The sequence below is a fragment of the Danio aesculapii genome, chromosome 15, assembly GCF_903798145.1.
Source record: "Danio aesculapii chromosome 15, fDanAes4.1, whole genome shotgun sequence".
Lineage (NCBI taxonomy): Eukaryota > Metazoa > Chordata > Actinopteri > Cypriniformes > Danionidae > Danio > Danio aesculapii.
Window position 1 is genome coordinate 6,495,612 of NC_079449.1, and position 23,312 is coordinate 6,518,923.

Sequence of the window (23,312 nt, forward strand, 5' to 3'; positions counted from 1 at the left end):
TCAAGTACACTACGACCCCCTTTTGCCTCCAGAACTGCTTTAATCCTTCGTGGCATAGATTCAACAAGATACTGGAAATATTCCTCAGAGATTTTGGTCCTTATTGACATGATAATAGCATCACGCAGTTGCTGCAGATTTGTCAGCTGCACATCCATGATGCCAATCTTCCATTCCACCACATCCCACAGGTGCTCTACTGGGTTGAGATCTGGTCACTGTGGAGGCCATTTGAGTACAGTAAACTCCTTGTCATCTTCAAGAAACCAGTCTGAGATGATTCATGCTTTATGATATGGCACGTTATCCTGCTGGAAGTAGCCATCAGAAGATGGGTACACTGTGGTCATAAAGGGATGGACATGGTCAGCAACAGTACAGTAGGTAGACTGTGGTGTTGGCACGATGCTCAATTGGTACTAATGGGCCCAAAGTGTGTCGAGAAAATATCCCCCACACCATTACACCACCACCACCAGCCTGAACCGTTGATACAAGGCTGATATAGATCCATGCTTTCATGTTGATGATGCCAAATTCTGACCCTACCCTCTAAATGTGGCAGCATAAATCAAGACTCATCAGACCAGGCAACGTTTTTCCAATCTTCGATTGTCCAATTTTGCTGAGCCTGTGTGAATTGTAGCCTCAGTTTCCTGTTCTTAGCTGACAGGAGTGAGCGTGTGTGTATAAATATATACATATATATATATACAATGTGTGTGTGTGTGTGTGTATATATATATATATATATATATATATATAAAATACATACATATACACACAGAAAGTTATGATACAATTTTGACTGAGATGTGTTGAGAATATTGTTATTTATATACTATTTATAATGTATTTATGTATATATATATATATATATATATATATATATATATATATATATATATATATATATATATATATATATAATCTTAGTTTAAGTTTTAGTAATTTTGCTGTGCACATTTTAAAATTATAGTAGTTTTCCTAAAAATATTTGATCTTAAAAATATTTATATACTTCCATTATTTCATTTTATTTGTCTGTCATTGACTTATTCTTTCTGTCTGTCATACTATCTGTCTTTCCGTCATTTTATTTTTCGATCTGCATGTCTGTTTTTTAAACTCTCTGGCTGTCATCTTTCTATATTTGGCTGTCATTTTACCTTTCAATCTGTCACTAACTAAATCGTTAGAATGATACCGGTAATGGAGAAGTAGAGAGCATGAGACTGATTCCTGAAAGACTCCAGTGACAGACGAGTCTCCGCACTGATCCCGTGGGCCAGCCTGGACACCCACCTGTGGCCTACTCACACCTGCAGCTTCTCCACGATGGCCTAGACTGCAGCTCTACATAGGAATTTTGGACAGAGGAGAAATGATCATGCAATTCTGAGTTTCTCTCAAGGTTTTTTTTTTCTTTCACTTTCGTCAGTTGCTGAAGTTTGTTCCTCGTCACTGTCGCCACCGGCCTGCTTGGTACATCGATGGATTTGCTCTTCAGTGTTTGTACTTTCACCAGTGAAATTTAAACCACTCTGAACTGAACTAAACTGAACTCTAACTCTAAAAACTGGACTGACACAGTTTCAATTCACTATAATCAACTAAGTTAAGCTGCTTTGACACAATCTACATTGTAAAAAGCACTATAGAAATAAAGATGAATTGAGGGTCGTTTCTAAGTCTTGACAAATAGCGCCCTCTACTGAAAAACTACATTGTTAACATGATAAGTCTTAAAAAAACAAAAAAAAAAAACCCAAACAAGTCACTTAAAGTAGCCACAACATTTACTGATTTTCATTTTTAGCATGTTAATATAAACAATTAAGACCGAAAAAGGGAAACAAGAATGTTTGGTAAAAAAATAGCCTCATAAAATGAAACGGCCAAAGATGATGCTCCACCGCTGCTGAGAAAGTAACCTGCAGCTTTAACGATTTCAATTACACTCGTCCTTCTTTGCGCTGAAAGGCTACCGTAGCTATAAACTCATTTTACCTACAAATATATACAACAGAAGACGAAGCGAACGTTTTCCAAACACAGTTCCTTCATTAGCAGAACATCTGTGAAGTGTGCAAACGGGACTATTTACATCACACACTAGACCTATAAAGTTAGTTACTAGGTAGTGAGCATAACTTAGGTTTCACAAGGAGCGAGAAAGTGCAGGATTCAAAACAATCCCTGCTTCCGTCTCGCTTGTTCAAATCAATATTCACCATCTCTACTGGGAGATTTAGATCACTTTAGAAACAGTGTTGTGTTGATTTCATGTTTTCATCTCCTTTCACAGTCAACAGGATGGAGAGTCCTGCTATTTTACAGTCAAGATTTGAAGCCACTGGCCCATAAAAAACAAAAAACATTCAACTCAGTTCCCAAATGGGCTTCGTATACGCGGGACGCCCCTAAAACGAAGAAACGGTGGTTCACTTCTGAATCTGACTGGGGCTCTTTCAGCTCCTTGTTCCCGCCAGTGTGGTTCCTCTGGCCTTGGGGCTCTGGGAAACCTCTGAGGGGAGAATTCTTGCCCTGGAGGTCTCATCCTGAGCATCCGGAATCGTACTGGTGGGGCGTCGCTGAAGGTGGGGTTGGAGGCCCGGGGTGGCATCATTTGAGGAGCCACACTGGGAGGAGGATGAACAGGACGAGGCATATTAGGGAAAGCAGGCATGAATGGTGGGCGGAGTCTCACTGGGGTATGTGGCGGTCCTAATCTGGGCCTCATAAGCCCCGCCCCCAAACCAGGAGGCGGACTGAGCGCTTGGTGTCCCATAGAGTCCACATGAGAGGTGGGAGATTCGGGAGGTTCTTCTGAAGCTTCTTCAACAGCAGTTTCTGATCATAAGACAGAGAAACAAAGTAATTAATACAGGGTGCCCACTTTTATTATTATTATTATTATTTTTTTTTATTATTAATATTTTTTATTATTATTAATATTATTAATATTGTTGTTTTTATTTTTATTATTATTATTTATTTATTATTTATTACTATTATTATTTCTTTTTTATCATTATTAATATTTTTATTAATATTATTATTATTATTGTTTTATTTATTATTATTATTATTATTATTATTATTATTATTATTATTATCATCTTTATTATTATTTTTTATTATTATTGATATTATTATTATTGTTTTATTATTATTTATTTATTATTATTATTTCTATTATTATTATTCATAATATTATTATTCATATTATTATTTTTTTCATTTATTATTATTATTTTTATTAATATTATTATTATTATCTATGTACAGTTGAAGTCAAATATTTCCCAAATGAGGTTTAACAGAGCAAGGAATTTTTCCATAGTATTTCCTATAATATTTTTTCTTCTGGAGAAAGTCTTCTATGGAATAGTAGTGTAATTACAAATAGTGACATCCGAGATGTGACTCGCCACAGATAATCTGTTGCGAGGAGGTTAAAATCCCTGGCATCTGGCTGAGATCAATACCTTTTATTTCGTTTGGCTAGCTAAAGCGATATACTCCCGGAAGGGTGTAGTAATCAGGGGCCGTGCGATTTACTTCCAGAAGGAAGTTGAAATTGGGGGGCACATAATTAGAGCTGTAAAGCTTAGAGCTAGACAGTATTATTACTGTCTTTATTAGTATTATTACTGTATTAGAGCTGTAAAGCTTAACTTTTCGATTCTAGGTGAAAAATCGAATCACCAGAATGGGGAAGTCCCAGAGTAAAATGAGAAAATATGATAAACCGGTGTTTTGGAATATGGAAAATCTGTCTTTACGCTGTTTTCAGCTGTTTTTATATTGTTTGTTTCTATTTTATTTATACTTGCCTCTTTTATTCTTGTTTATGTAAAGCACTTTGAATTGCCACGGTGTATGAAATGTGCTATATAAATAAACTTGACTTGCCTAATATCTAGTAAAATATTATGTACTGTCATCATCTCAAAGATAAAAGAAATCAGTTATTAGAAATAAGTTATTAAAACTATTATATTTAAAAATGTGTTGAAAAAATCTCTCCGTTAAACAGAAAAAAAAAAAAAATTGCTTATAATTCAGGAGGGCTGATAATAATGACTTCAACTGTAGATCATGTTAAAGAAAAAATAAAAACTGACATTTAAAAAGTAAAAAATGAACGCACAAAAAATTATCTCATTCACTTCCATTCATTTTTAGCTATATAAAACTTAGCTAGCTGCAAACTGGTATTTTCTAATCATATTATCTTCATTTTTATTGAATTTTGTTTTTGTATTTTTAAAGGGATCAAAAATGAAAATTCTTTCATCATTTATTCGCCCTTGACTTGTTTCGAAACAAAACTGTTGAGCACAAAAGAAGATATTTTGAAGACCTGTAACCACTGACTTAGTAGGAAAAACAAATACTATGGAAGATAATGGTTACTGGTTAAGTGAAGGGCGAGCAAATGATGACAGAATTTTAATTTTTAGGTAAACTATCCCTTTAAATAGTTTGACTGTTTACTGATATTTATTATCAGCAAATGAATCAGACGCCCAAAAACATTTGAAAAAAAGGTGAATAATGAACAGAAAAACTGTAGTATAAGTACAATGTAGTATATTAACAGGTATGCAGCCTAGTGACTGCTAGTGATTGGTGCTTGACAAGCAGGTAAGGAATAAAATGCCACTAAACAAATAAACCAACCATAACAATATGCAAAATGTGAAGCAACACAATAAATAAAACACAATATAGAGAAATTACATTTTAAAATGAAATAAAAAAGTTCACAGAATAGAGCTTTATTAAAACTCAGTAAATAGTTTATTTAGATTCTGTAGATCCTTTTTATGATAGGAAATCAGCAAACATTTATTCATTTTCCTTCAGCTTAGTCCCTTATATATCAGGGGTCGCCAAAGAGGAATAAACCGCTAACATATGTTTTACACAGCTGCAACCCAGAACTGGGAAACACCCATACACTTTCACTCACACACTACGGCCAACTTAGTTTATTCAATTGCAAACTCCACACACAAATGCCAACTGGCCCAGCCAGGGACTCAAACAAGCGACCTTCTTGCAGTGAGGCACCAGTATCAGCAAACATGACAATTTGATTTCTTCCTAAATTTGACTACACCGAGTCACATTTGAACAGCTGCACTTTACCTGGGATGGATGGAGGAGGAACTGCTGGATTTACTGAGGCCACTGGGATAACAGGAGGGATAACAGGAGGAATAACAGGACGCATAGCAGATGGAATAACAGGAGGAATAATAGGTCGGAACACTGTAAAACATAAAAGGACAAAAATTCATGATCAGTGTTTGGTAAGTTAATACAACAAAAAAACAATCATTGTTAACTACTAATAATTAACATTGTATTTATATTGCTTTTCTAATTAATATGTAAGAAAAGTAGTTTAATTACTTAATAAGGACTCAATACTAATTAAAAATCCACATAAATCTCAACATATACACTGAAAAAAAAAAACACTTTTACTAAATTATTGCAAACAATTCATATAGGCTGAATGTAAACAAACTAATTAAACTTAGTAAAGTTCAACTTCATTTGTTTGTTTAAATTCAGCCCAAATAAATTGTTAGCCACTATTTAAGGTAAGTGGTTGCAAACAATTTATTTGAGCTGAATGTAAACAAACAAATAAAATTTTGTTTAACTTAATGTATGTAAATTCAGCCCAAATAAATAGTTTGCATCCACTCACCTTAAAACAAATGAGTAAATCCAATGAATCTTTTTTAGTGTAGAAAATATGAATAAAACTCTTCATTTTTTTAAAACTGTGAGTAAAACTGGGCTTTTTAGATGTATTAAACTTAAATAATAAAGCATTTCAATAACAAACAAAACATTTGGTTAACAAACTGAAATCCTCTTCAAGAAAAATGATGAAATCTTTGACGATGTTTAACTCAGTTCAATACCTTAATCAATCGTATGACAAACATATCCTGTAAAAAAGATATGATTAATTAGTCCTGACAACATAGGTTTTTAGGTCATTTCAACTTGTTAAACAAAGTTAGCCATGTTCTAACTAAATTTTATAAGTTGCGCAACCTGTTTTAAGTCAGTTTAACATAAGTTTAATGGACTTAAATTTGATTCAGCCTAAAATATTAAGGCAACCAGGAATTTTTAGTTGAAAAATATAATTATTCTGCTAAATATATTAGTATAAAACAAAATACAATTACTCTGCATCTCTGAATTGATCTACACAAACTAGTTTAATTTATTTACAGTATTTAATGCAAGTAAATTACAAGTAACTATATTTAAATGATCTAAAAATGACCAGTAATCCCTTTTTTTAGTATATATACTAAATACTAAATAAATTAGTATAAATACTAAAGCGGTGTTTCTCAACCATGTTCCTGGAGGACAACCAGCTCTGCAGATTTCCATGGCTGCATCCCAAATTGCATACTTATGCACTATAGTAGTATAAATAGTGTAAGAAGTACGTTCACACTGAAAACTCTAAAAACAATAAGTGCACTTTAATTACCCGGATGATGCACTCATTCAGCCGATAAAATGAAGTGTGGCATAATGGACGCATGTTTGCTCACGAAACATGCAGCGTTGGTGGTCTTTCAGGAACGTGGTTGAGAAACACTGATTTAAAGGAACTAGTTACTTTCTAAACAATTATACAATACGGTAACACTTTACAATAAGGTTGTATTAGCTAATGTGAGTTATTAATAACCTGAACAAACAATGAACAGTACATTAATACAGTATTTGTTCATGTTAGTAAATGAAAATCCAGTTGCTCGTCATTATTTGTTTACTTATGGTGCATTAGCTAATGTTAACACGCATGAGTTTGGATTTTAATAGAGAATTAGCAAATATTGGACAAGCATCGTTCAGGTTCAAGTTAGTAAATACATTAACTAATGAACCCTTCCTTATTCAGGGTTTCTGCAGGTTTCTCTAAGTCATAGGTCTCAAACTGTATTCCTGAAGAGCCGCAGCTCTGCACAGTTTTGGTCCAACCCTAATCAAACACAGCTGATCAAACTAATCAAGGAGTTCAAAACTACTAAGGGCTATTAATAAGGTGTGAGTTAGAGGTGGCTGGAGCTAAACTGTGCATAGCTGTGGCACTCCAGGAACTGAGTTTGAGCACTAAGTCAAATTTAAGACCTTTTTAAGAATTATGAATGAAATTTCAGACTTTTTTGTGATGGCCTTGCCCCATTAAAATTCTAATTCAGTAATTTCTTAGCCACATATTTTAAATAATAGCCTTTTTTTGTTCTGTTGCCCTCTGGAAGAAGGTTAAGAAGCATTAAATGCTCTTCCAACAGATATAAATTTAACTCTGTTCCAGAGGCAATAAGGCTTTACAACATTACATTTTAGCAAGTTTTAAATTTACATTTCTAATACATGTGTTTTTCCAAGGTTTTTTTTTTTTAACTATTTATGAAGTTATACATGAAGCATGCTGGATTGTTTTTTGTTTTGTTTTTAACACTGTTTGTAAGTGATTTGTCTCCTTATGTGTTTGTTGAATGATGAAATGCTATTACCCTGATCTAATTGCCCCTGGTGGGATTAATAAAGTTGTTAAACCATAAAACCTTATAATGTGTCGAAACAAGCAAGGTCTAGTTATATACATATACAGTTGAAGTCAGAATTATTAGCCCGCCTGTTTATTTTTTTCCCCAATTTCTCTTTAACGGAGAGATTTTTTTCAACAAATTTCTAAAAATATAAAACTGCTTTTATTCTAGCCGAAATAAAACAAATAAGACTTTCACCAGAAGACAAAATATTATCAGACATACTGTGAAAATGTCCTTACTCTGTTAAACATCATTTGGGAAATATTTAAAAAAGAAAAATTCAAAGGGGGCTAATAACTCTGACTTCAACTGTATGTATTTATAATTATTATTAGTATTTTATTTTTAACTAGCATAACTTTTTATTAAAAAGACAAGTTTTAAAAACTATAATAAACAAAATTTATGCACAACATACATATAATTATGCATTAATACATTTACAACTTAAGCAAATGTTATTGTAAGGATGTAAGAAAGATAATTAAACCATGTTGGTAAATCAAAGGACCTGCTTAAAAATATTTAAGACCTACAAAGCCATATTTCAGTGAATTTAAGACTTTTTAAGGCCTAAAATTTAAGATATTTTAAGACCCTGTGGACACCCTGTTATTATAAAGTGTGATCCACAACACGATATGGCATATATAACAGGAATTAATAGATACAGTCAGAATTATTAGCCCTCCTGAATTATTATTATTTTTGAAAAATTAAAAACAGCTTTTATTCTAGCCGAAATGAAACAAATAAGACTTTCTCCAGAAGAAAAAATATTATCAGACATACTGTGAAAATTTCCTTCCTTGTTCAAAAAACAAAAAGATTCAAAGGGGGGCTAATAATTCTGACTTCAACTGTTTAACTATATATCTGTCAGTATTTCACCTGGAGGCATCTGCGTTGGGCTGAACACTGGAGGAGGGAGGAATGGCGGAGGGGAGGCTCCTGTGATCAGGCCTGGAGGTGGTAAACTCATGATAGGAGGAGGTCCCGAGACCACATTCATCACAGGAACAGGAACAGGCTGAACTGGAGGACTCTATAATGATGCAGAGAGAAAACCAATGAGGATGTGCTGTGTGAACCGACATTTACAACATCAACCAGTGTACAGTACGATATCAGTAAAAGCACATGAGGAGGCAAAGAGTGTTCTGTTGAAGTCTTTACTGTAAACAAATCCAAAAGCTCCTTTTTTTTACACTTTTAACGTCCAGTGACTTAATGTTTTGTTTTTGAACAATCTTTTTATTGAGATGTAGCAAAAAGTGATAATATAACACATGACAGTCATATTTATATCTGTGTCTTCGATTTAAACGAAAAACAGCAATAACGAAAAGAAAAAAACATACAAAACCAAAAAGAGAGAATAAAAATACATGAGGGGAAAAAATGAGGGCAGTTTGCACAGGTTGTTTTAATGTTTGTTTATTTATTTATTTAGTGTTGAGTTTCACCATTTTTGAATCCATTCAGCCAATCTCCGGGGCCCGGTTCAAAAGTAATCCAGTGGGATTTTGGATCACGGATTGGATCAAATCTTGGAAATGGGTTTTTCAAAAGTAACAGAGGGATTTTGTGTTGAGATCTGATCATGTAATCCAGTCTTACATTTGATTTGGATCACAGATTGAACTCAGATTGGGATCTATTTGATCTTATCCTGATTCCATGAGAAGAGTGGATTCAGTCGTGATTTTTTAACCAAATAAACTAAATAAAATAAAATAAAAAGTTTTCTTTTTTAAAAGTGAGTGATCACAAACTTAATATTTACGAGTGATATAAAATGTCTTCATATTTGAAGCCTATATGAAACATGTCATATCTAATGAGATATGGTAAACAACAATAAAAAACAATATCAAAGCAGTATTGTATTAGAACAAACTAAAAATGCCAAATGTTTGTTGATTGCAGTGTTTCTGTTTCTTACCATTAAAACAAACAATGGCTATTTGTGGCCGCTGGTATTTTGCCTACCTGTTGTTCTTTGCTAAGCCAGAACACTGGCTACACTGTTGGTTCCATTTAAGGCTCTGGTAAACAGGTTTTGGTAATCCTGAAATTTGGTAGTTGGATCACAGTAATCCAACCCAATGTTCCTTTAAAAACTCCTAAAGTATAATAGATCCCAAACATGGGATTTCCAAATCTGGACCAGTTTAATCTAGATTACATTCTTTGAAAAACTGGGCCCAGGTTTTAAAGGAGTGATTTCATCTTAGCTTAGCATAAATCATTGAATCAGATTAGACCATTAGCATCTTGCTTAAAAACACCTAGAGTTTTAGAGTTACATTGTGAAGTAAGATTGACGAAAAAAGGAAAAGTTGTTACTTTTTAGGCCAGACCTGGGCATTTTAGTCCAACTAAACTCAGTATTGGGAAACACCCATACACACTCATTCACACACACACACACACGCACACACACACACACACACACACACACACACACACACACACACACACACACACACTCATAGACTACGGACAATTTAGTTTATTCATTCACCTATAGCGCATGTCTTTTGACTGTAGAGGATACCAGAGCACCCGGAGGAAACTCACGCCAACACGGGGAGAACATGCAAACTCAACACTGCGCCAACTGGCCTAGCTGGGACTTGAACCTTCTTGCTGTGAGGTGACAGTGCTAACTACTAAGCCACCGTGCCACCTAATGCAATGGTTCTCAATGTTTATTAAATAATGATATAATTGTGTGAACTATATGTTATTGTCTTATTGGTGGCAGTTACTGAGTTAACTGTATTCGCCCAGTCCTGTGAAACTGCCCTAGTTTATAATGTGGCCCCTTGGAAAAATGAATTGCCCACCAGTGTTCTGTCTGCTATGTGCTCTCTATACTCTGAATGTATTCAAAAATGGTAAAAACTCAATTGTTTAACTCCAGGGGAGTTATAAAATGAGTCCTTTTTCAAATAAAGTGGATTATTGCTTAAGGATGAAAAGCAAAGGCAAGGTTTCAAATTCTAAAGGGAATTAGTCTCTAAATCAGTAAGCACTTTTTCTGAAGACCTTCATTGTAGTTTATTCTTCCAGGAACAAACAAATCCCAATATCCACAATTTTGTTTTTATAAATCCTACACAAGAAGTTGAGGCCTGGTGCTCATAGTGTGTTGTCCTCACTGATTCACAGATTTTTATATACTGATACCAGGGAGTAGGTATATGTATATATGTATATATATATATATATATATATATATATATATATATATATGCGATTATTTATTTAACTGCTTTATATTAATGAATAATTAATGCTCTCTTTATACAGTTTATTAAGTTTTAGGCCTGTAGCCAAGGGGGGTTCGAGTGGTTCAAAAGACCAAAAGTTGGATTATTATTATTATTTTTGAATTTTTCTTATTATTCAAATGGCTAAATTCTGACCGAGGAAAGTTAAATGTTCTGGCCAGTTTGTTATTTGCCTGTAGGCTTCAGTTTTTATTTTAAACCAAGTTTTAACAGATTTCTAAAAAAAAAAAAAAAATTCTAATAGATGATAATAAATTTGTGTTTTAAAAATAAGTATCTTTTCATTTTTTCATATTTATATAACTGTAATATAAAACAGTTTAAAGGCACATTTGTAAATAAACACTTACAATAGTAAAATAGTATGGTAAGCAATTTGACAGAATGGTTGAAAATATTTTTGGTACATCAAAAAGTGTGGTTATGACCATCCGACAAGCTAATCCAGCAAAAATTAGTTCTTAAATGTCAGTAAAATGCAATATTTATACCTCATAATTAAATAGAAAATTAGGCGAATAACTGCAAAAAGGTTTAGTTTTTCTGAAAACAAATAAGCACCCGTTTCAATAAGCGGGCTACAGGCCTGATAGTGTAATGGTAAAAGAATGTTTATTAACTGATAAAGAGAGAGTTTAATAAAGACTAATAAAGGTAATATTTTAGCCATAGTGCAAATGAAACATGTCTCATATATCAGTATTATGCCTGTCCACAGGCTGTATTTTTCTGACAGATTGTTGTTTCAACTGAAATTGGACATGCTACTCTGAGAGATTAGGAGAACTGACGGGGATCATATACTGTACTTTAGCTGTTTATTCTGCAGTTAGTTTTCAGGGCATATTATTCAGACTATACCGGTCTGCTATAACGATAGACTGTGCATTAAAGCAGAGGAAAACACGAGCATTAACACCATTAACAAGATGGACCAATTCAGTAGTGAACTTGCGTTTATGTGACTTACACTTTCATTGAAAAAAGCACCTTATGTCTACCTTTTTTTGCTGTCGCCCAACACACCTTATTGCTTCACGGGAAAAAAAACAATCCACTGCTTTTGTCGCTGCTTGTATACGAAGGCAGCCACAGCCTCTCACATGATAGCAGGGAAAGGCACAGCCAATCAAAATGTACAAATGCGTTTTGGGGGCGGGAGGACTCGAGGAGAGAACGTCATGTAATGTCTAGGTTAATGTCTAGGTTAACATGTCTAGGTTAATGTTGACAGCGCGGTTTTTATTTTTTAAGTGGATTAAATTATAGGTGGGGACATTTCTATGGTCGGTGGATATTGGTGGGGATGCGTCACCTCTATCCACCCTAAATCTACGCCCCTGTACTGATATCATTGATTTTATTTTTATTCGCAGAGGTACCCAACATTATGTTAGCTTGTGTATTTTTTTATTTATTTAATTTTAACATATAACTTTGCAATGGGGTGGTTTGCTACTGAGTGTGACGCGGCTGGGATAAGAATCAGCACCTCCAAGTATGAGGCCGTGGCGCTCCACCGGAAAAGGTGACTTGCCATCTTCAGGTTGGAGGAAAATCCTTACCCAAGTAGAGGTGTTCAAGTATCTTGGGGTTTTGTTCATGAGTGAGGGAAGGATGGTACGTGAGACTGACAGGCATAATAGTGCAGCGGCAGCAGTAATGCGGTCGATGTACTGGTTTGTTGTGGTAAAGAAGCAGCTGAGCTGAAAGGCAAAGCTCTAAATCTACCGATCAATCTACATTCCTTCTCTCACTTATGGTCAAGAGCTTTGAGTCATGACCGAAAGGACAAGATCTCGAATACAAGCAGCCGAAATGAGTTTCCTTTGCAGGGTGGCAGGGCGCACACTTATAGATAGGGTAAGAAGCTCTGTCACTCGGGAGGAGCTCAGAGTAGAGTCAGCTGAGGTGGCTCGGGCATCTGTTTCGGATGCCTCCTGGACCCAGGGAGCTGTTCCAGGCTTGTCCCACCGGGAGGAGAAGACCCAGGACACGTTGGATGGACTATGACTCTCAACTGCCCTGGAAACGCCTCGGGATCCCCCAGGAGGAGCTGGAGGAAGTGTCTGGGGAGAGGGAAGTCCAGGGTTCTCTCCTGAGACTACAGGGTATCTGCAGGAGTTATATTTAAGACTTTTTAAGACCTTTTTAATACCACAAAGAATGAAATTTAAGATCATTCATTAATTTTCATTTAGCTTAATCCCTTTTTTGTTTTCATCAGAGGTCACCACAGCGGAATGAACTGCCAACTATATGCAGCGTGTGCCCTTATGACCGCAACCCATTACTGGAAAACACCCATACACTCTTGCACTCATACACTGCAGCCAATTTAGTTTATTCAATTAATTTATAGTGGATGTCTTTGGACTGTAAATTTAAGACCCATTTTAAAGCATCAGATTTGCAAAAGTATGCAAAAAAAAAAAAAAAACGAAACAAAAGTATGTAACAAATAATTACCATCCTTAACACTCTTTATTGTATATTGTGTTGCCGCCATAAAAGAATGGACTGACTGAAATTAGCCAGATGACTGGAAAAAATCATCCAATTCCAGGCTGATCAACTGGTGCCTATCTGCTAAAGTACAGGTTAAAGAAGCAGTCATAAGCTATTAGAGCTCAAAACCTAAAAATGAAACCATGTATACGTTGGTCTACCTAAATACATCATAAAAAGCATTAGCAATCCTTCAATTTGAAAGTGACATGGAAATCCTGCTTGTTGTTTCTGGACAATGAATATTGGGAGAGTCTGAGGGCTACAAAAGATGAACCAGTTTTATTCTTCATTGCTTAGAAGCCAAGGACACATTTCAAGTCCACATTTGAACTCCAACGTCATCGTTAAATTTGCTGATGACACAACGGTGGTGGGCCTAATCACCAATAATGATGAGATGGCCTACCGAGAGGAGGTGCACACTCTGAATGGTGTCAGGAAAACCACCTCTCGCTCAACATCAGCAAAACCAAGCAGCTGGTGGTGGATTTCAGGAGAAAGAAGAGAGAACACGCTCCCATCACCATCAACGGGACACCAGTGGAGAGAGTCAGCACTTTCAAGTTTCTTCGAGTCCACATCGCTGAGGATTTGACATGGACTACTCACACAGACGCAATGCTGAGGAAGGCACAACAACGCCTCTTCTTCCTCAGGCGGCTCAGGAGATTTGGAATGAACCCCCCACATCCTCCGCTTGCTCTACACCAGCACTGTGAAGAGCATCCTGACTGGCTGTATCACCACCTGGTATGGAAACAGCACCAGCAGCAATCGCAAAGGCCTACATAGGATTGTGCGAACTGTTGCCCGTGCAGCAGGAGGTGAGCTTCTCTCCCTCCAGGACATCTACACCAGGCGGTGCACGAGGAAAGCCAAGAGAATCGTCAACGACTCCAGCCACCCAAGCCATAGACGTTTCTCTCTGCTACCCTCAGGAAGACGGTTCCGCAGCATCCAGTCACGCACCAGCCCACTGAAGGAAAGTTTTTCCCTCAGACTATCAGGCTGATGAACACTTAACACACCCCACACACACTCTTCCACACCCCTCACTGCACACCATCAATATGTAGCAATACTGCCTACAACTATGTGTACACTTATTCATTGTACATATCGCTGTCAACACTGCCAATTTTACATTGTCCTGTTTTGAGTATGTTGTTGTATGTTGTAGTATTTTGCACTGTCTGGAGCCAGCACCTAAGCTTTTCACTCATCATAGCACACGTGCTGCTGATGATGTGACAATAAAAGTGATTTGATTTGAAGGAGCCTTCAAAACCTGAGACAAGGTTTACTGCACTTTTATGATGCATTTGGTTTTTGAATACGACCTTGGTAAGAGACAACCTCTGAATTGGGACGTAATTGGGTTATAATTCATCCAGTTGGAAGATATCAACATATATAATATGCATACACTGTAAAAAAGGAATTATTTTACTTTACTTAAACCCGTTGCCTTAAAAGTGACGAGTTGACTTAACTTAAAAAAGTAAGTAAAGCTATTGTAACTTGGAACTGTTAAGTTGATTTAACTTATTTTTTATAATTATGCGCATAGCTCATGTACTTAAAATAAGTGAGTAAAACCCATTGCATTAAAATGTTTTAGGTCAACTAATTGTTTTAAAAGCAACATGTTTACTCACTTTATTCTAAGTGAAGAACTACTCATTTTTACAGTGTAGTTCATTTAAAAACCTACTTTTCTAACCATCATTGCTTTAGTGCAGTGTTTCCCAACCCTGTTCCTGGAGGCACACCAACAGTACATATTTTGAATGTCTCCCTTATCTGACCCATTAACTTCAGGTGTTGGAGTCTCTTCTAATCTTCTGATGAGTTGATTCAGGTGTGTTTGATTAGGGAGAGGTTGAAAATGTGTACTGTTGGTGTGCCTTCAGGAACAGGGTTGGGAAACACTGCTTTAGTGAAACCTAAAAATCTGTTATTTTGTGATCCTCATATCTTCAGTGTATGATATCCACTTTTAATCTGCAGATATTTAGAAGTTGGTGAGTTTATGATGCTTAGCTTTATTTTTATTTCACTTGTTTATTTGTAGGGCTGCACAATATGTGGTTTGAGCATCGATAACGCAATGTGTGCGTCATCAATAGTAACATCGCAGGATATGCAATGTTGAGTTGAGATTATATTTGACCAGAAACCACAGGTAAAAACACGAGATTAGAGGAGATTCGTTCATTCATTTTCTTTCGGCTTAGTCTCAGATTTATCAGAGGTTGCCCCTTCCAGCCACAACCCAGTACTGGGTAATTAATAACGATTCATTTTATTGAATAATTTACATGATGAAGACAATACTTTTCATTTGGGGTGTATATACAGTTGAAGTCAGAATTATTAGCCCCCCTTAGATTTTTTTTCTTCTTTTTTTAAAATCTTTCCCAAATGATGTTTAACAAAGCAAGGAAATTTTCACAGTATGTGTGATAATATTTTTTCATCTGGAGAAAGTCTTATTAGTTTTGTTTCAGCTAGATTCAAACCAGTTTTTTATATTTTAGAAACTAATTTAAGGTCAAAATTATTAGCCCCTTTAAGCTATATTTTTTTGATAGTCTACAGCAGTGTTTCCCAACCCTGTTCCTGGAGGCACACCAACATATTTTGGATGTCTCTGTTATCTGACCCATTAACTTCAGGTTTTGGAGTCTCTTCTGATGTTATGATAAGAGGATTCAGATGTGTTTGATTAGGGAGACATTGAAAATGTGGACTGTTGGTGTGCCTTCAGGAACAGGGTTGGGAAACACTGGTCTACAGAACAAACCATCGTTATATAATACAAAATAAAATGTCACTTTAAGCTGTATAGAAGTGTCTTAAAATATCTAGTCAAATATTATTTACTGTCATCATGACAAAGATAAAATAAATCAGTTATTATAAATGAGTTATTAAAACTATTATGATTAGAAATGTGTTGAAAAAATCAGGGGAAAAATGAACAGGGGAGCTAATAATTCTGACTTCAACTGTATATGTATATAATAACTTCCATAAAATATATATTTATATTCCATTCCCCTTCAAAATCATCCCAGTAAATCTAAATGAATGGCTTTCCATGTAGAGCCACTTAAGTTATCTGGTGAAACTGTATCTATATCTCAATGTTACATCGCAGAGAAAACTAAAATATCAAGCAGCCCTATTTATTTGCACCAAAATTAGCCAAAATGCTATTTTTCATCTCTTGTCTCTGAACAGATGTTCTACAATGATCCAAGCATACCTAAGAAGCACTAAAATGGACATTGTTAAATAAATCCTAATAAATATAATGTATATAATCTAAAACATCTACATTGTGTAGAGGTGATAAGAGTTGTGTTTTAAAATGTTTTGTAATGTATTTAGAAACGTTAGTCTGTGCACCATTCAGTGCATCTGGCCAAGTTTATTCTTGTGAATGGGGATTATATTAAATATAATATAATAGCAGAAATAATATTTAGAATTAAAAATTAAATGCCAAAATAAAAAACAATGTAAAAAAAAAACAATACAATGAAAAACATGTATTTGTTTGGGATGGCAAAAACCTTCCTTCAACTTAATACAACAAAACTGAGGTTATTCTCTCCTTAAAAACAAGAATGTCTTATATTGGGGGCTTGGGAAGTCTTACACCCTATGCTTAAGTAAAAAATCTAGGAGCTATCTTTGACTCTGAGCTTTGTCTAGAAAAACAAATGAGCTCAGTCGTTAAGAATAGTTACAATCATCTGAGGATCATCTCCAGACTCAAACCTATTCCTTCCTTTTAAGCAGAGATGTATAAAGTACTAGAGACCCAGACTTAAGTAAAAGTACAAGTACTCTATCAAAAAGTGACTTGAGTAGAAGTAAAAGTGCTCTTTAAGCACCATACTTAAGTGGAAGTACTAAAGTATTCAACATTTTTTGTACTTAAGTATTGCAAGTAGTTTATTTCAAAATTTACTACTCAAGTACTGAAAGTAAAAGTACTAGTATTGTGTAATGTAGTTATTAAAGAAATCAGTCAAAAGACATCATATTGTTTTGTTTATTTTAAATCTCTTTTTTGGGGGCACGTCATTAAGCAGACAAAAAGAAACATGACTTACAATACTGTTTTTCTCTCACGCTTGAACCACAGATCTGACAGATTATAACAGCTTTAACACACACCTTTCAAAGTTGTGTGTCACAAAAACAGTCCATAATCCACTCAAAACGCTATTGAAACCCATTTTCGGAGCACAATTTACTTGTTGTAAACGCTGTAAACGAACGTTCTAATTCACTTGATTTTGATTTTATTGTAAAAAAAAAGAAAACGTGTATATTACTGTGTTAAATGAAAATCTGAAATATTTTATGGCTTATGGCTATGATTTAGTATTCAAAAATGTTTCATTTTGATTATGTTTTAATTAAATTGGTCTTAAACTTCATATTTTTCATATTTTTATAGTATATTTATTCATTCTGGTACTTTTACCATAAACCAACATCTCAACCATTTGGTAGAGGCTGATATTTTAGAAATTATGGGATGTATTGGGGGAAAATGTATTGATTGTGTTAACTAGCGACATTAGGAGTTAAGAAATGCAATAAATAAAAAAATTCTATTGTTTTTTTTTCTTGGTGTGACAGTTAAATGTGTCCTTTAATACAGCAGTAATATTTATAAACTGTACCCTTAATTTGACCCGCTCAAAGAAAACATTCTTTCTGAATGTATCAAACAAAACTCATGCACAGAAGACAGCATGAGCATTTATAGCAAATAAACTAATGTAAATATTCTCCCGCCTGCTTTCTAAACGCTGACATGCGAGGTCTTACACCCCTTTGATTAGTTATTGTCTTCACCTTCTCAACAGAAAGGGCTGCTATCGGCTTTAGAAATGAAAGCGTTGTTCACTGATGGCGGGAAGAACAGCCGCGGTTACAGTCTATGTATGTATAATACGCGGTTATCACAGGTAATCTATAATAGACACAGTGGAGAAAACTTGCACCTCATACACGCCCAGGTCTGGATCCACAAGTATCGCTTTAACAGCCAAGAGGAGATGAACAGTTGAGTCTCACAACATTTCTCTGTAGTAGTGAAATAGCGGCTCGTGTGCTGTGCCGCCTTCACTCGCCCTTGCGCCTCCGTCCTTCGCCATAGTATTGCGACACCGCACATAGGAGATAAATGACGTCAGTACGTAATAACCCGTTATGATCTATTACTGAACCGATATCGACCATTTTGACACCTCTAGTAACGAGTAACGATGCAGCTCATAAAAAATCTATCGGAGTAAAAGTATTAAACTCATCGAAAATATGTACTTAAGTAAAAGTGGAAGTAGGAGAAAAAAACAATACTCCAGTAAAGTACAGATACTGCCTTTTAGTACTTAAGTACAGTAGTGAAGTAGTTCTACTTCGTTACTATACATCTCTGCTTTTAAGAGCTGGAAAAAGTCAGACATGCTAGACTATTGTAATTCCTTACATATTGGTCTCCCTCAATCTTCACTGGCACGGTTGCAGTTGGTTCAAAATGCGGCAGCTAAGACTTTTAACAGGCACCAAAAAACATGCTCATATCTCACCAGTTTTAGCATCCCTTCATTGGCTTCCTGTTAATTTTACAATTCAGTTCAAGATTTTACATACTGTCTTTAAAGCACTGAATGGGCAAGCACCTTCATATATATATATATATATATATATATATATATATATATATATATATATCTGAGCTTATTAACCTACAGTCAACTCCTCGGTCCCTTTGGGCGCCAGATATAATTTTACTGCAAATTCCTCGGTCATGACTTAAACTGAAAGGAGATAGAGCCTTTGCATTCGCTGCTCCACGTTTGTGGAACCAGCTGCCACCGGACATTAAGAGTGCTTCTTCTCTCTCTATTTAAGTCCAGACTTAAGACACATTTTTATTCTGTTGCCTTCCCAGGCTTTTAATTTTTATTGTGCATTGTTGTTGTCATATAATATTGTTATTATTACTTTTATTGTTAATAATGCGGTTTTTGAATGTGTGTTATGATTTTGCTCAGCATTTTAGTCAGTGCCAAACTGAAGTTGAATGTGATTTATAAATAAGCTTTACTTACTATTTACACTATAAGTATATTGTGATGTTTATTTTCAGTGTAAGTACATATTAGTTAAGGTTATTTAATATAAAGTGGGACCAAATGTGCTATATACAGTCTCAACTTGACCAAAATAATAAAATAAAGTGAGATTAAGGATGTGTTCATGCTCACAATTGTAGTTTGGATCTCTTGTGTTTTTTTTTTTTTTTTTTTGGACTCTTGAATAAAAATCATTTAGTCTTCAATCTTACCCATAACAATAATTTAGTCATCGAAGTGTCATTTTTGATACAGACATGGAAAATGTTTAATGCAATCTATTTCTATATCATCCAAATCTATACTGTGCACTGGTCTAAATGCACTCAAAGATAACTTTTGCTGCTTGTTTACGCTACTTAATTAAAACAAGTTGAAACATGATTATCAAGGTTAACAACTTATCTGTTTTATGTTCAAGCCACTTAAATTTGTAAAAACAGTTAAGTTAACTTAATTAACTTGCATTATGGCAACATGACGAAATTGCGTGGAAACCAGCATTTTTACAATGTGTGCAGTACACTGTAAAAAGCTACTAGTTTGCTTTAAAAAAATGAGTTAACGCATGGCCTTGAAATTCAGTAAAGTATTAAGTGCATTGTGTGGAACTCAGCTTTTTACAGTGTATTTGACTTGATCCTGCTATTGGCTGATCAGAAAACTGCATTAATAAGCAGGTAAACGGATGTACCTAATAAAGTGGCCGGTCAAGGGAATCACGTTTTAGCACTTAGTTTTTTTTGTTTCAATATTGCATGAAAGTTTTATTCAAGAAACAGAGATGCAGAGAGACCCTTAACTGCAGAGACCAAAAGAGAATCTGGGATTTCCCTCCACACGCAAACGCCACAAAACAATGGCAGACCGATGACATCTAGTGGCTCATTCTCAAAATAAAGAGTCAATATTATATTGCGTCAGCCTTTACTGGTCTGAAAATCCCACTAACACTGAAGGTGCTTACAGATTTTCATATAAACTGAAAGCATAGTGACTTGCATAACAAGTATTGTTCCAAAGCAGCTTTACTAAATGTGTGCATTATTACATTACAGTCAAAATTAGAAAAAGTTCAGCTTTGAGAAGCTTGGAGAGTACATCTGTAGCTAATCTACTGTTATACAAAATAAAGGTCTCTTTTTTATATCTGTGATATCTATTCTGCTTTTTATTTTAATCTTAGTCTTTGTAATATGACTTATTTAAAGGAAAGTGATGTGTCATGTTAAATGCAACTTTTGTGAAAATAAGAAGAAAATATGGGGAAAATTTATGTTTCTTCAATAAATACTCATACTGACCTGTTCTTATTATATATATATATATATATATATATATATATATATATATATATATATATATATATATATATATATATATATATATATATATATATATATATATATATATATATATATATGTATGTATATATGTATGTATATGTCTGTATATATGTATGTATATGTATATATATGTATATGTATATATATATATATATATATATATATGTATACATGTATGTATATATGTATATGTATATATATATATATATATATATATATATATATATATATATATATATATATGTATATATATGTATATATATGTATATATATATATATATATACATATATATATATATATATACATATATATACATATATATACATATATACATATATACATGTATATATATGTATATGTATATATATATATATATGTATATATATGTATATATGTATATATGTGTATATATGTATATATATGTATATATGTATATATATGTATATATATATATATATATATATATATATATATATATATATATATATATATATATATATATATATATATATAGGGCTGCACGATATTGGAAAAATTAGACATTGTGATGCTTTGTTTTTCTGCGATATATATTGTGACATGAAAATAATCACCAGATATATAAAATAGCTCCTTTTGAAAAGATTTCATTCATTTAGATAAAATTGTGATGATCAATGCAGTGTGTTTGCATAATTCATAATATTATAAGCATATATAAGTACAACAGAGCAAAGATAAAAGATAAATAAACAGTGCTTTATGGTTTTCTGGAGAGTCGAACAGTATTCAGGTACAGAAATTGAACAGTCAAACATAAAATAACATGCTTATCACTGTACAAATGATTTAAAAAAAATTATACTTAAAACGCGTTTGGCAAATAATCATGTTAGTAAGAAATGTCAAAAAGAAAAGCACATTTATTCCTTGTATTTGTGACTGGTTACTGACTCTAGTTCAGCCTTTTTGGCACCAAAGCCTAAATATTCTGAGTAAATGGCTTGGAATATTAATACCACTGTCATCAAGTACAGGTGCCAAACACTTCAAAAGGAGAGCTTCACAGTAATCATGGAGGGGATTTCAGTGACAGCTAGAGTCATCCTAAAACAATGGAAAACTCCCAAAATTCCAGAGTTAAAAGAATGGGCCAATATAATGACTAAAACAGCTTTGTATGAGTGTTTACTTTACAAATTGCATATTAAGAAAAAAGCTGGGCTCCCAGCATGTATCCCAGTGTGGGAAAACTTCTGGTTCTATGTGATGATGTCTTGTAACACAATTTAAAATTACTCACTAGATTCTCTTTATAATATTGTACTTTTGTCCATAGTAACCACATACATCCTGGCTTTACATTTAGTAGGCCTACCGGTGATCATTTGTAATATGTTTTTGTATTATTCTGTCATGAACCAGAAGAAAACAATAAAAAAAAACTTAAATAAATTATATTTTTAAATAAATAATAATATTTTATATTTTAATCAATAATCTAATCCAGTGACATGACTATTGCAGATAAACACATTGCGATATCAATGCTCAAAGAATATATTACACAGCCCTAATATATACATTAACAATATAAAGCCATATACATTATGGCTCTATATTGTGCAGCCCTAAAAAAAAATAAAAAAAAAAAAATATATATATATATATATATACACACACACATCTTATTTGCAGCAAGTTGTTTTTAATCACATAACAATTTACATATATATACATACATACATACATACATACATACATATATATATATATATATATATATATATATACATACATATATATATATATATATATATATATATATATATATATATATATATATATATATATATATATATATATATATATATATATATATATATATATATATATATATATATATATATATATATATATATATATATATAGTTATGTGATTAAAAACATCTTGGTGCAAATAAGAAAAAATATATAATATCTTCTGAATATCTTCTGCTAATCATGGTTAAAAAAATGCAGATTTTTACTCAGAACTAAAACAAAAACACTATCTGTTCACCAGTAATTCAGTTTATAAATGTTTGTTGCTGTGCAAACAAAAGTGAAGTAAAAGGCTTGTCTTTAACATGAATCGTTACACATAAATGATAATTATTTACTGTTAATACATTGAAATTACAATAAACTAATTACACTGTAATATTAAAAATGGCGATTTACATGTGCATATTTGATGTAAAACACTTAAACTGTTATTATTATTATATAAACATTATGAAGTCGTGTATTCTTGAGGCATTAGCTAATGGTTAGTTCATGTATTCACTACCATGAACAATAGATTTATTGCAGTAGGCATTCTTTGTTAAAAAAAAATGTGCCAGTTTACA

At 33.6% G+C, this 23,312-nt stretch overlaps 1 protein-coding gene across 1 annotated transcript in view; it reads right to left on the minus strand.

The window, feature by feature from the left end:
• Positions 1–1,781: 1,781 nt before the first annotated feature.
• Positions 1,782–23,312, minus strand: part of scaf4b (SR-related CTD-associated factor 4b) — a 75,435-nt gene continuing 53,904 nt past the window's right edge. The window contains exons 17-19 of the mRNA XM_056473948.1: positions 8,508–8,661; positions 5,161–5,283; positions 1,782–2,853 (exon numbers count right to left, since the gene is read on the minus strand). Coding sequence (XP_056329923.1) covers positions 2,387–2,853; positions 5,161–5,283; positions 8,508–8,661 — 744 coding nt within the window. The 3' untranslated portion in view covers positions 1,782–2,386. The remainder of the gene's footprint in view (positions 2,854–5,160; positions 5,284–8,507; positions 8,662–23,312) is intronic.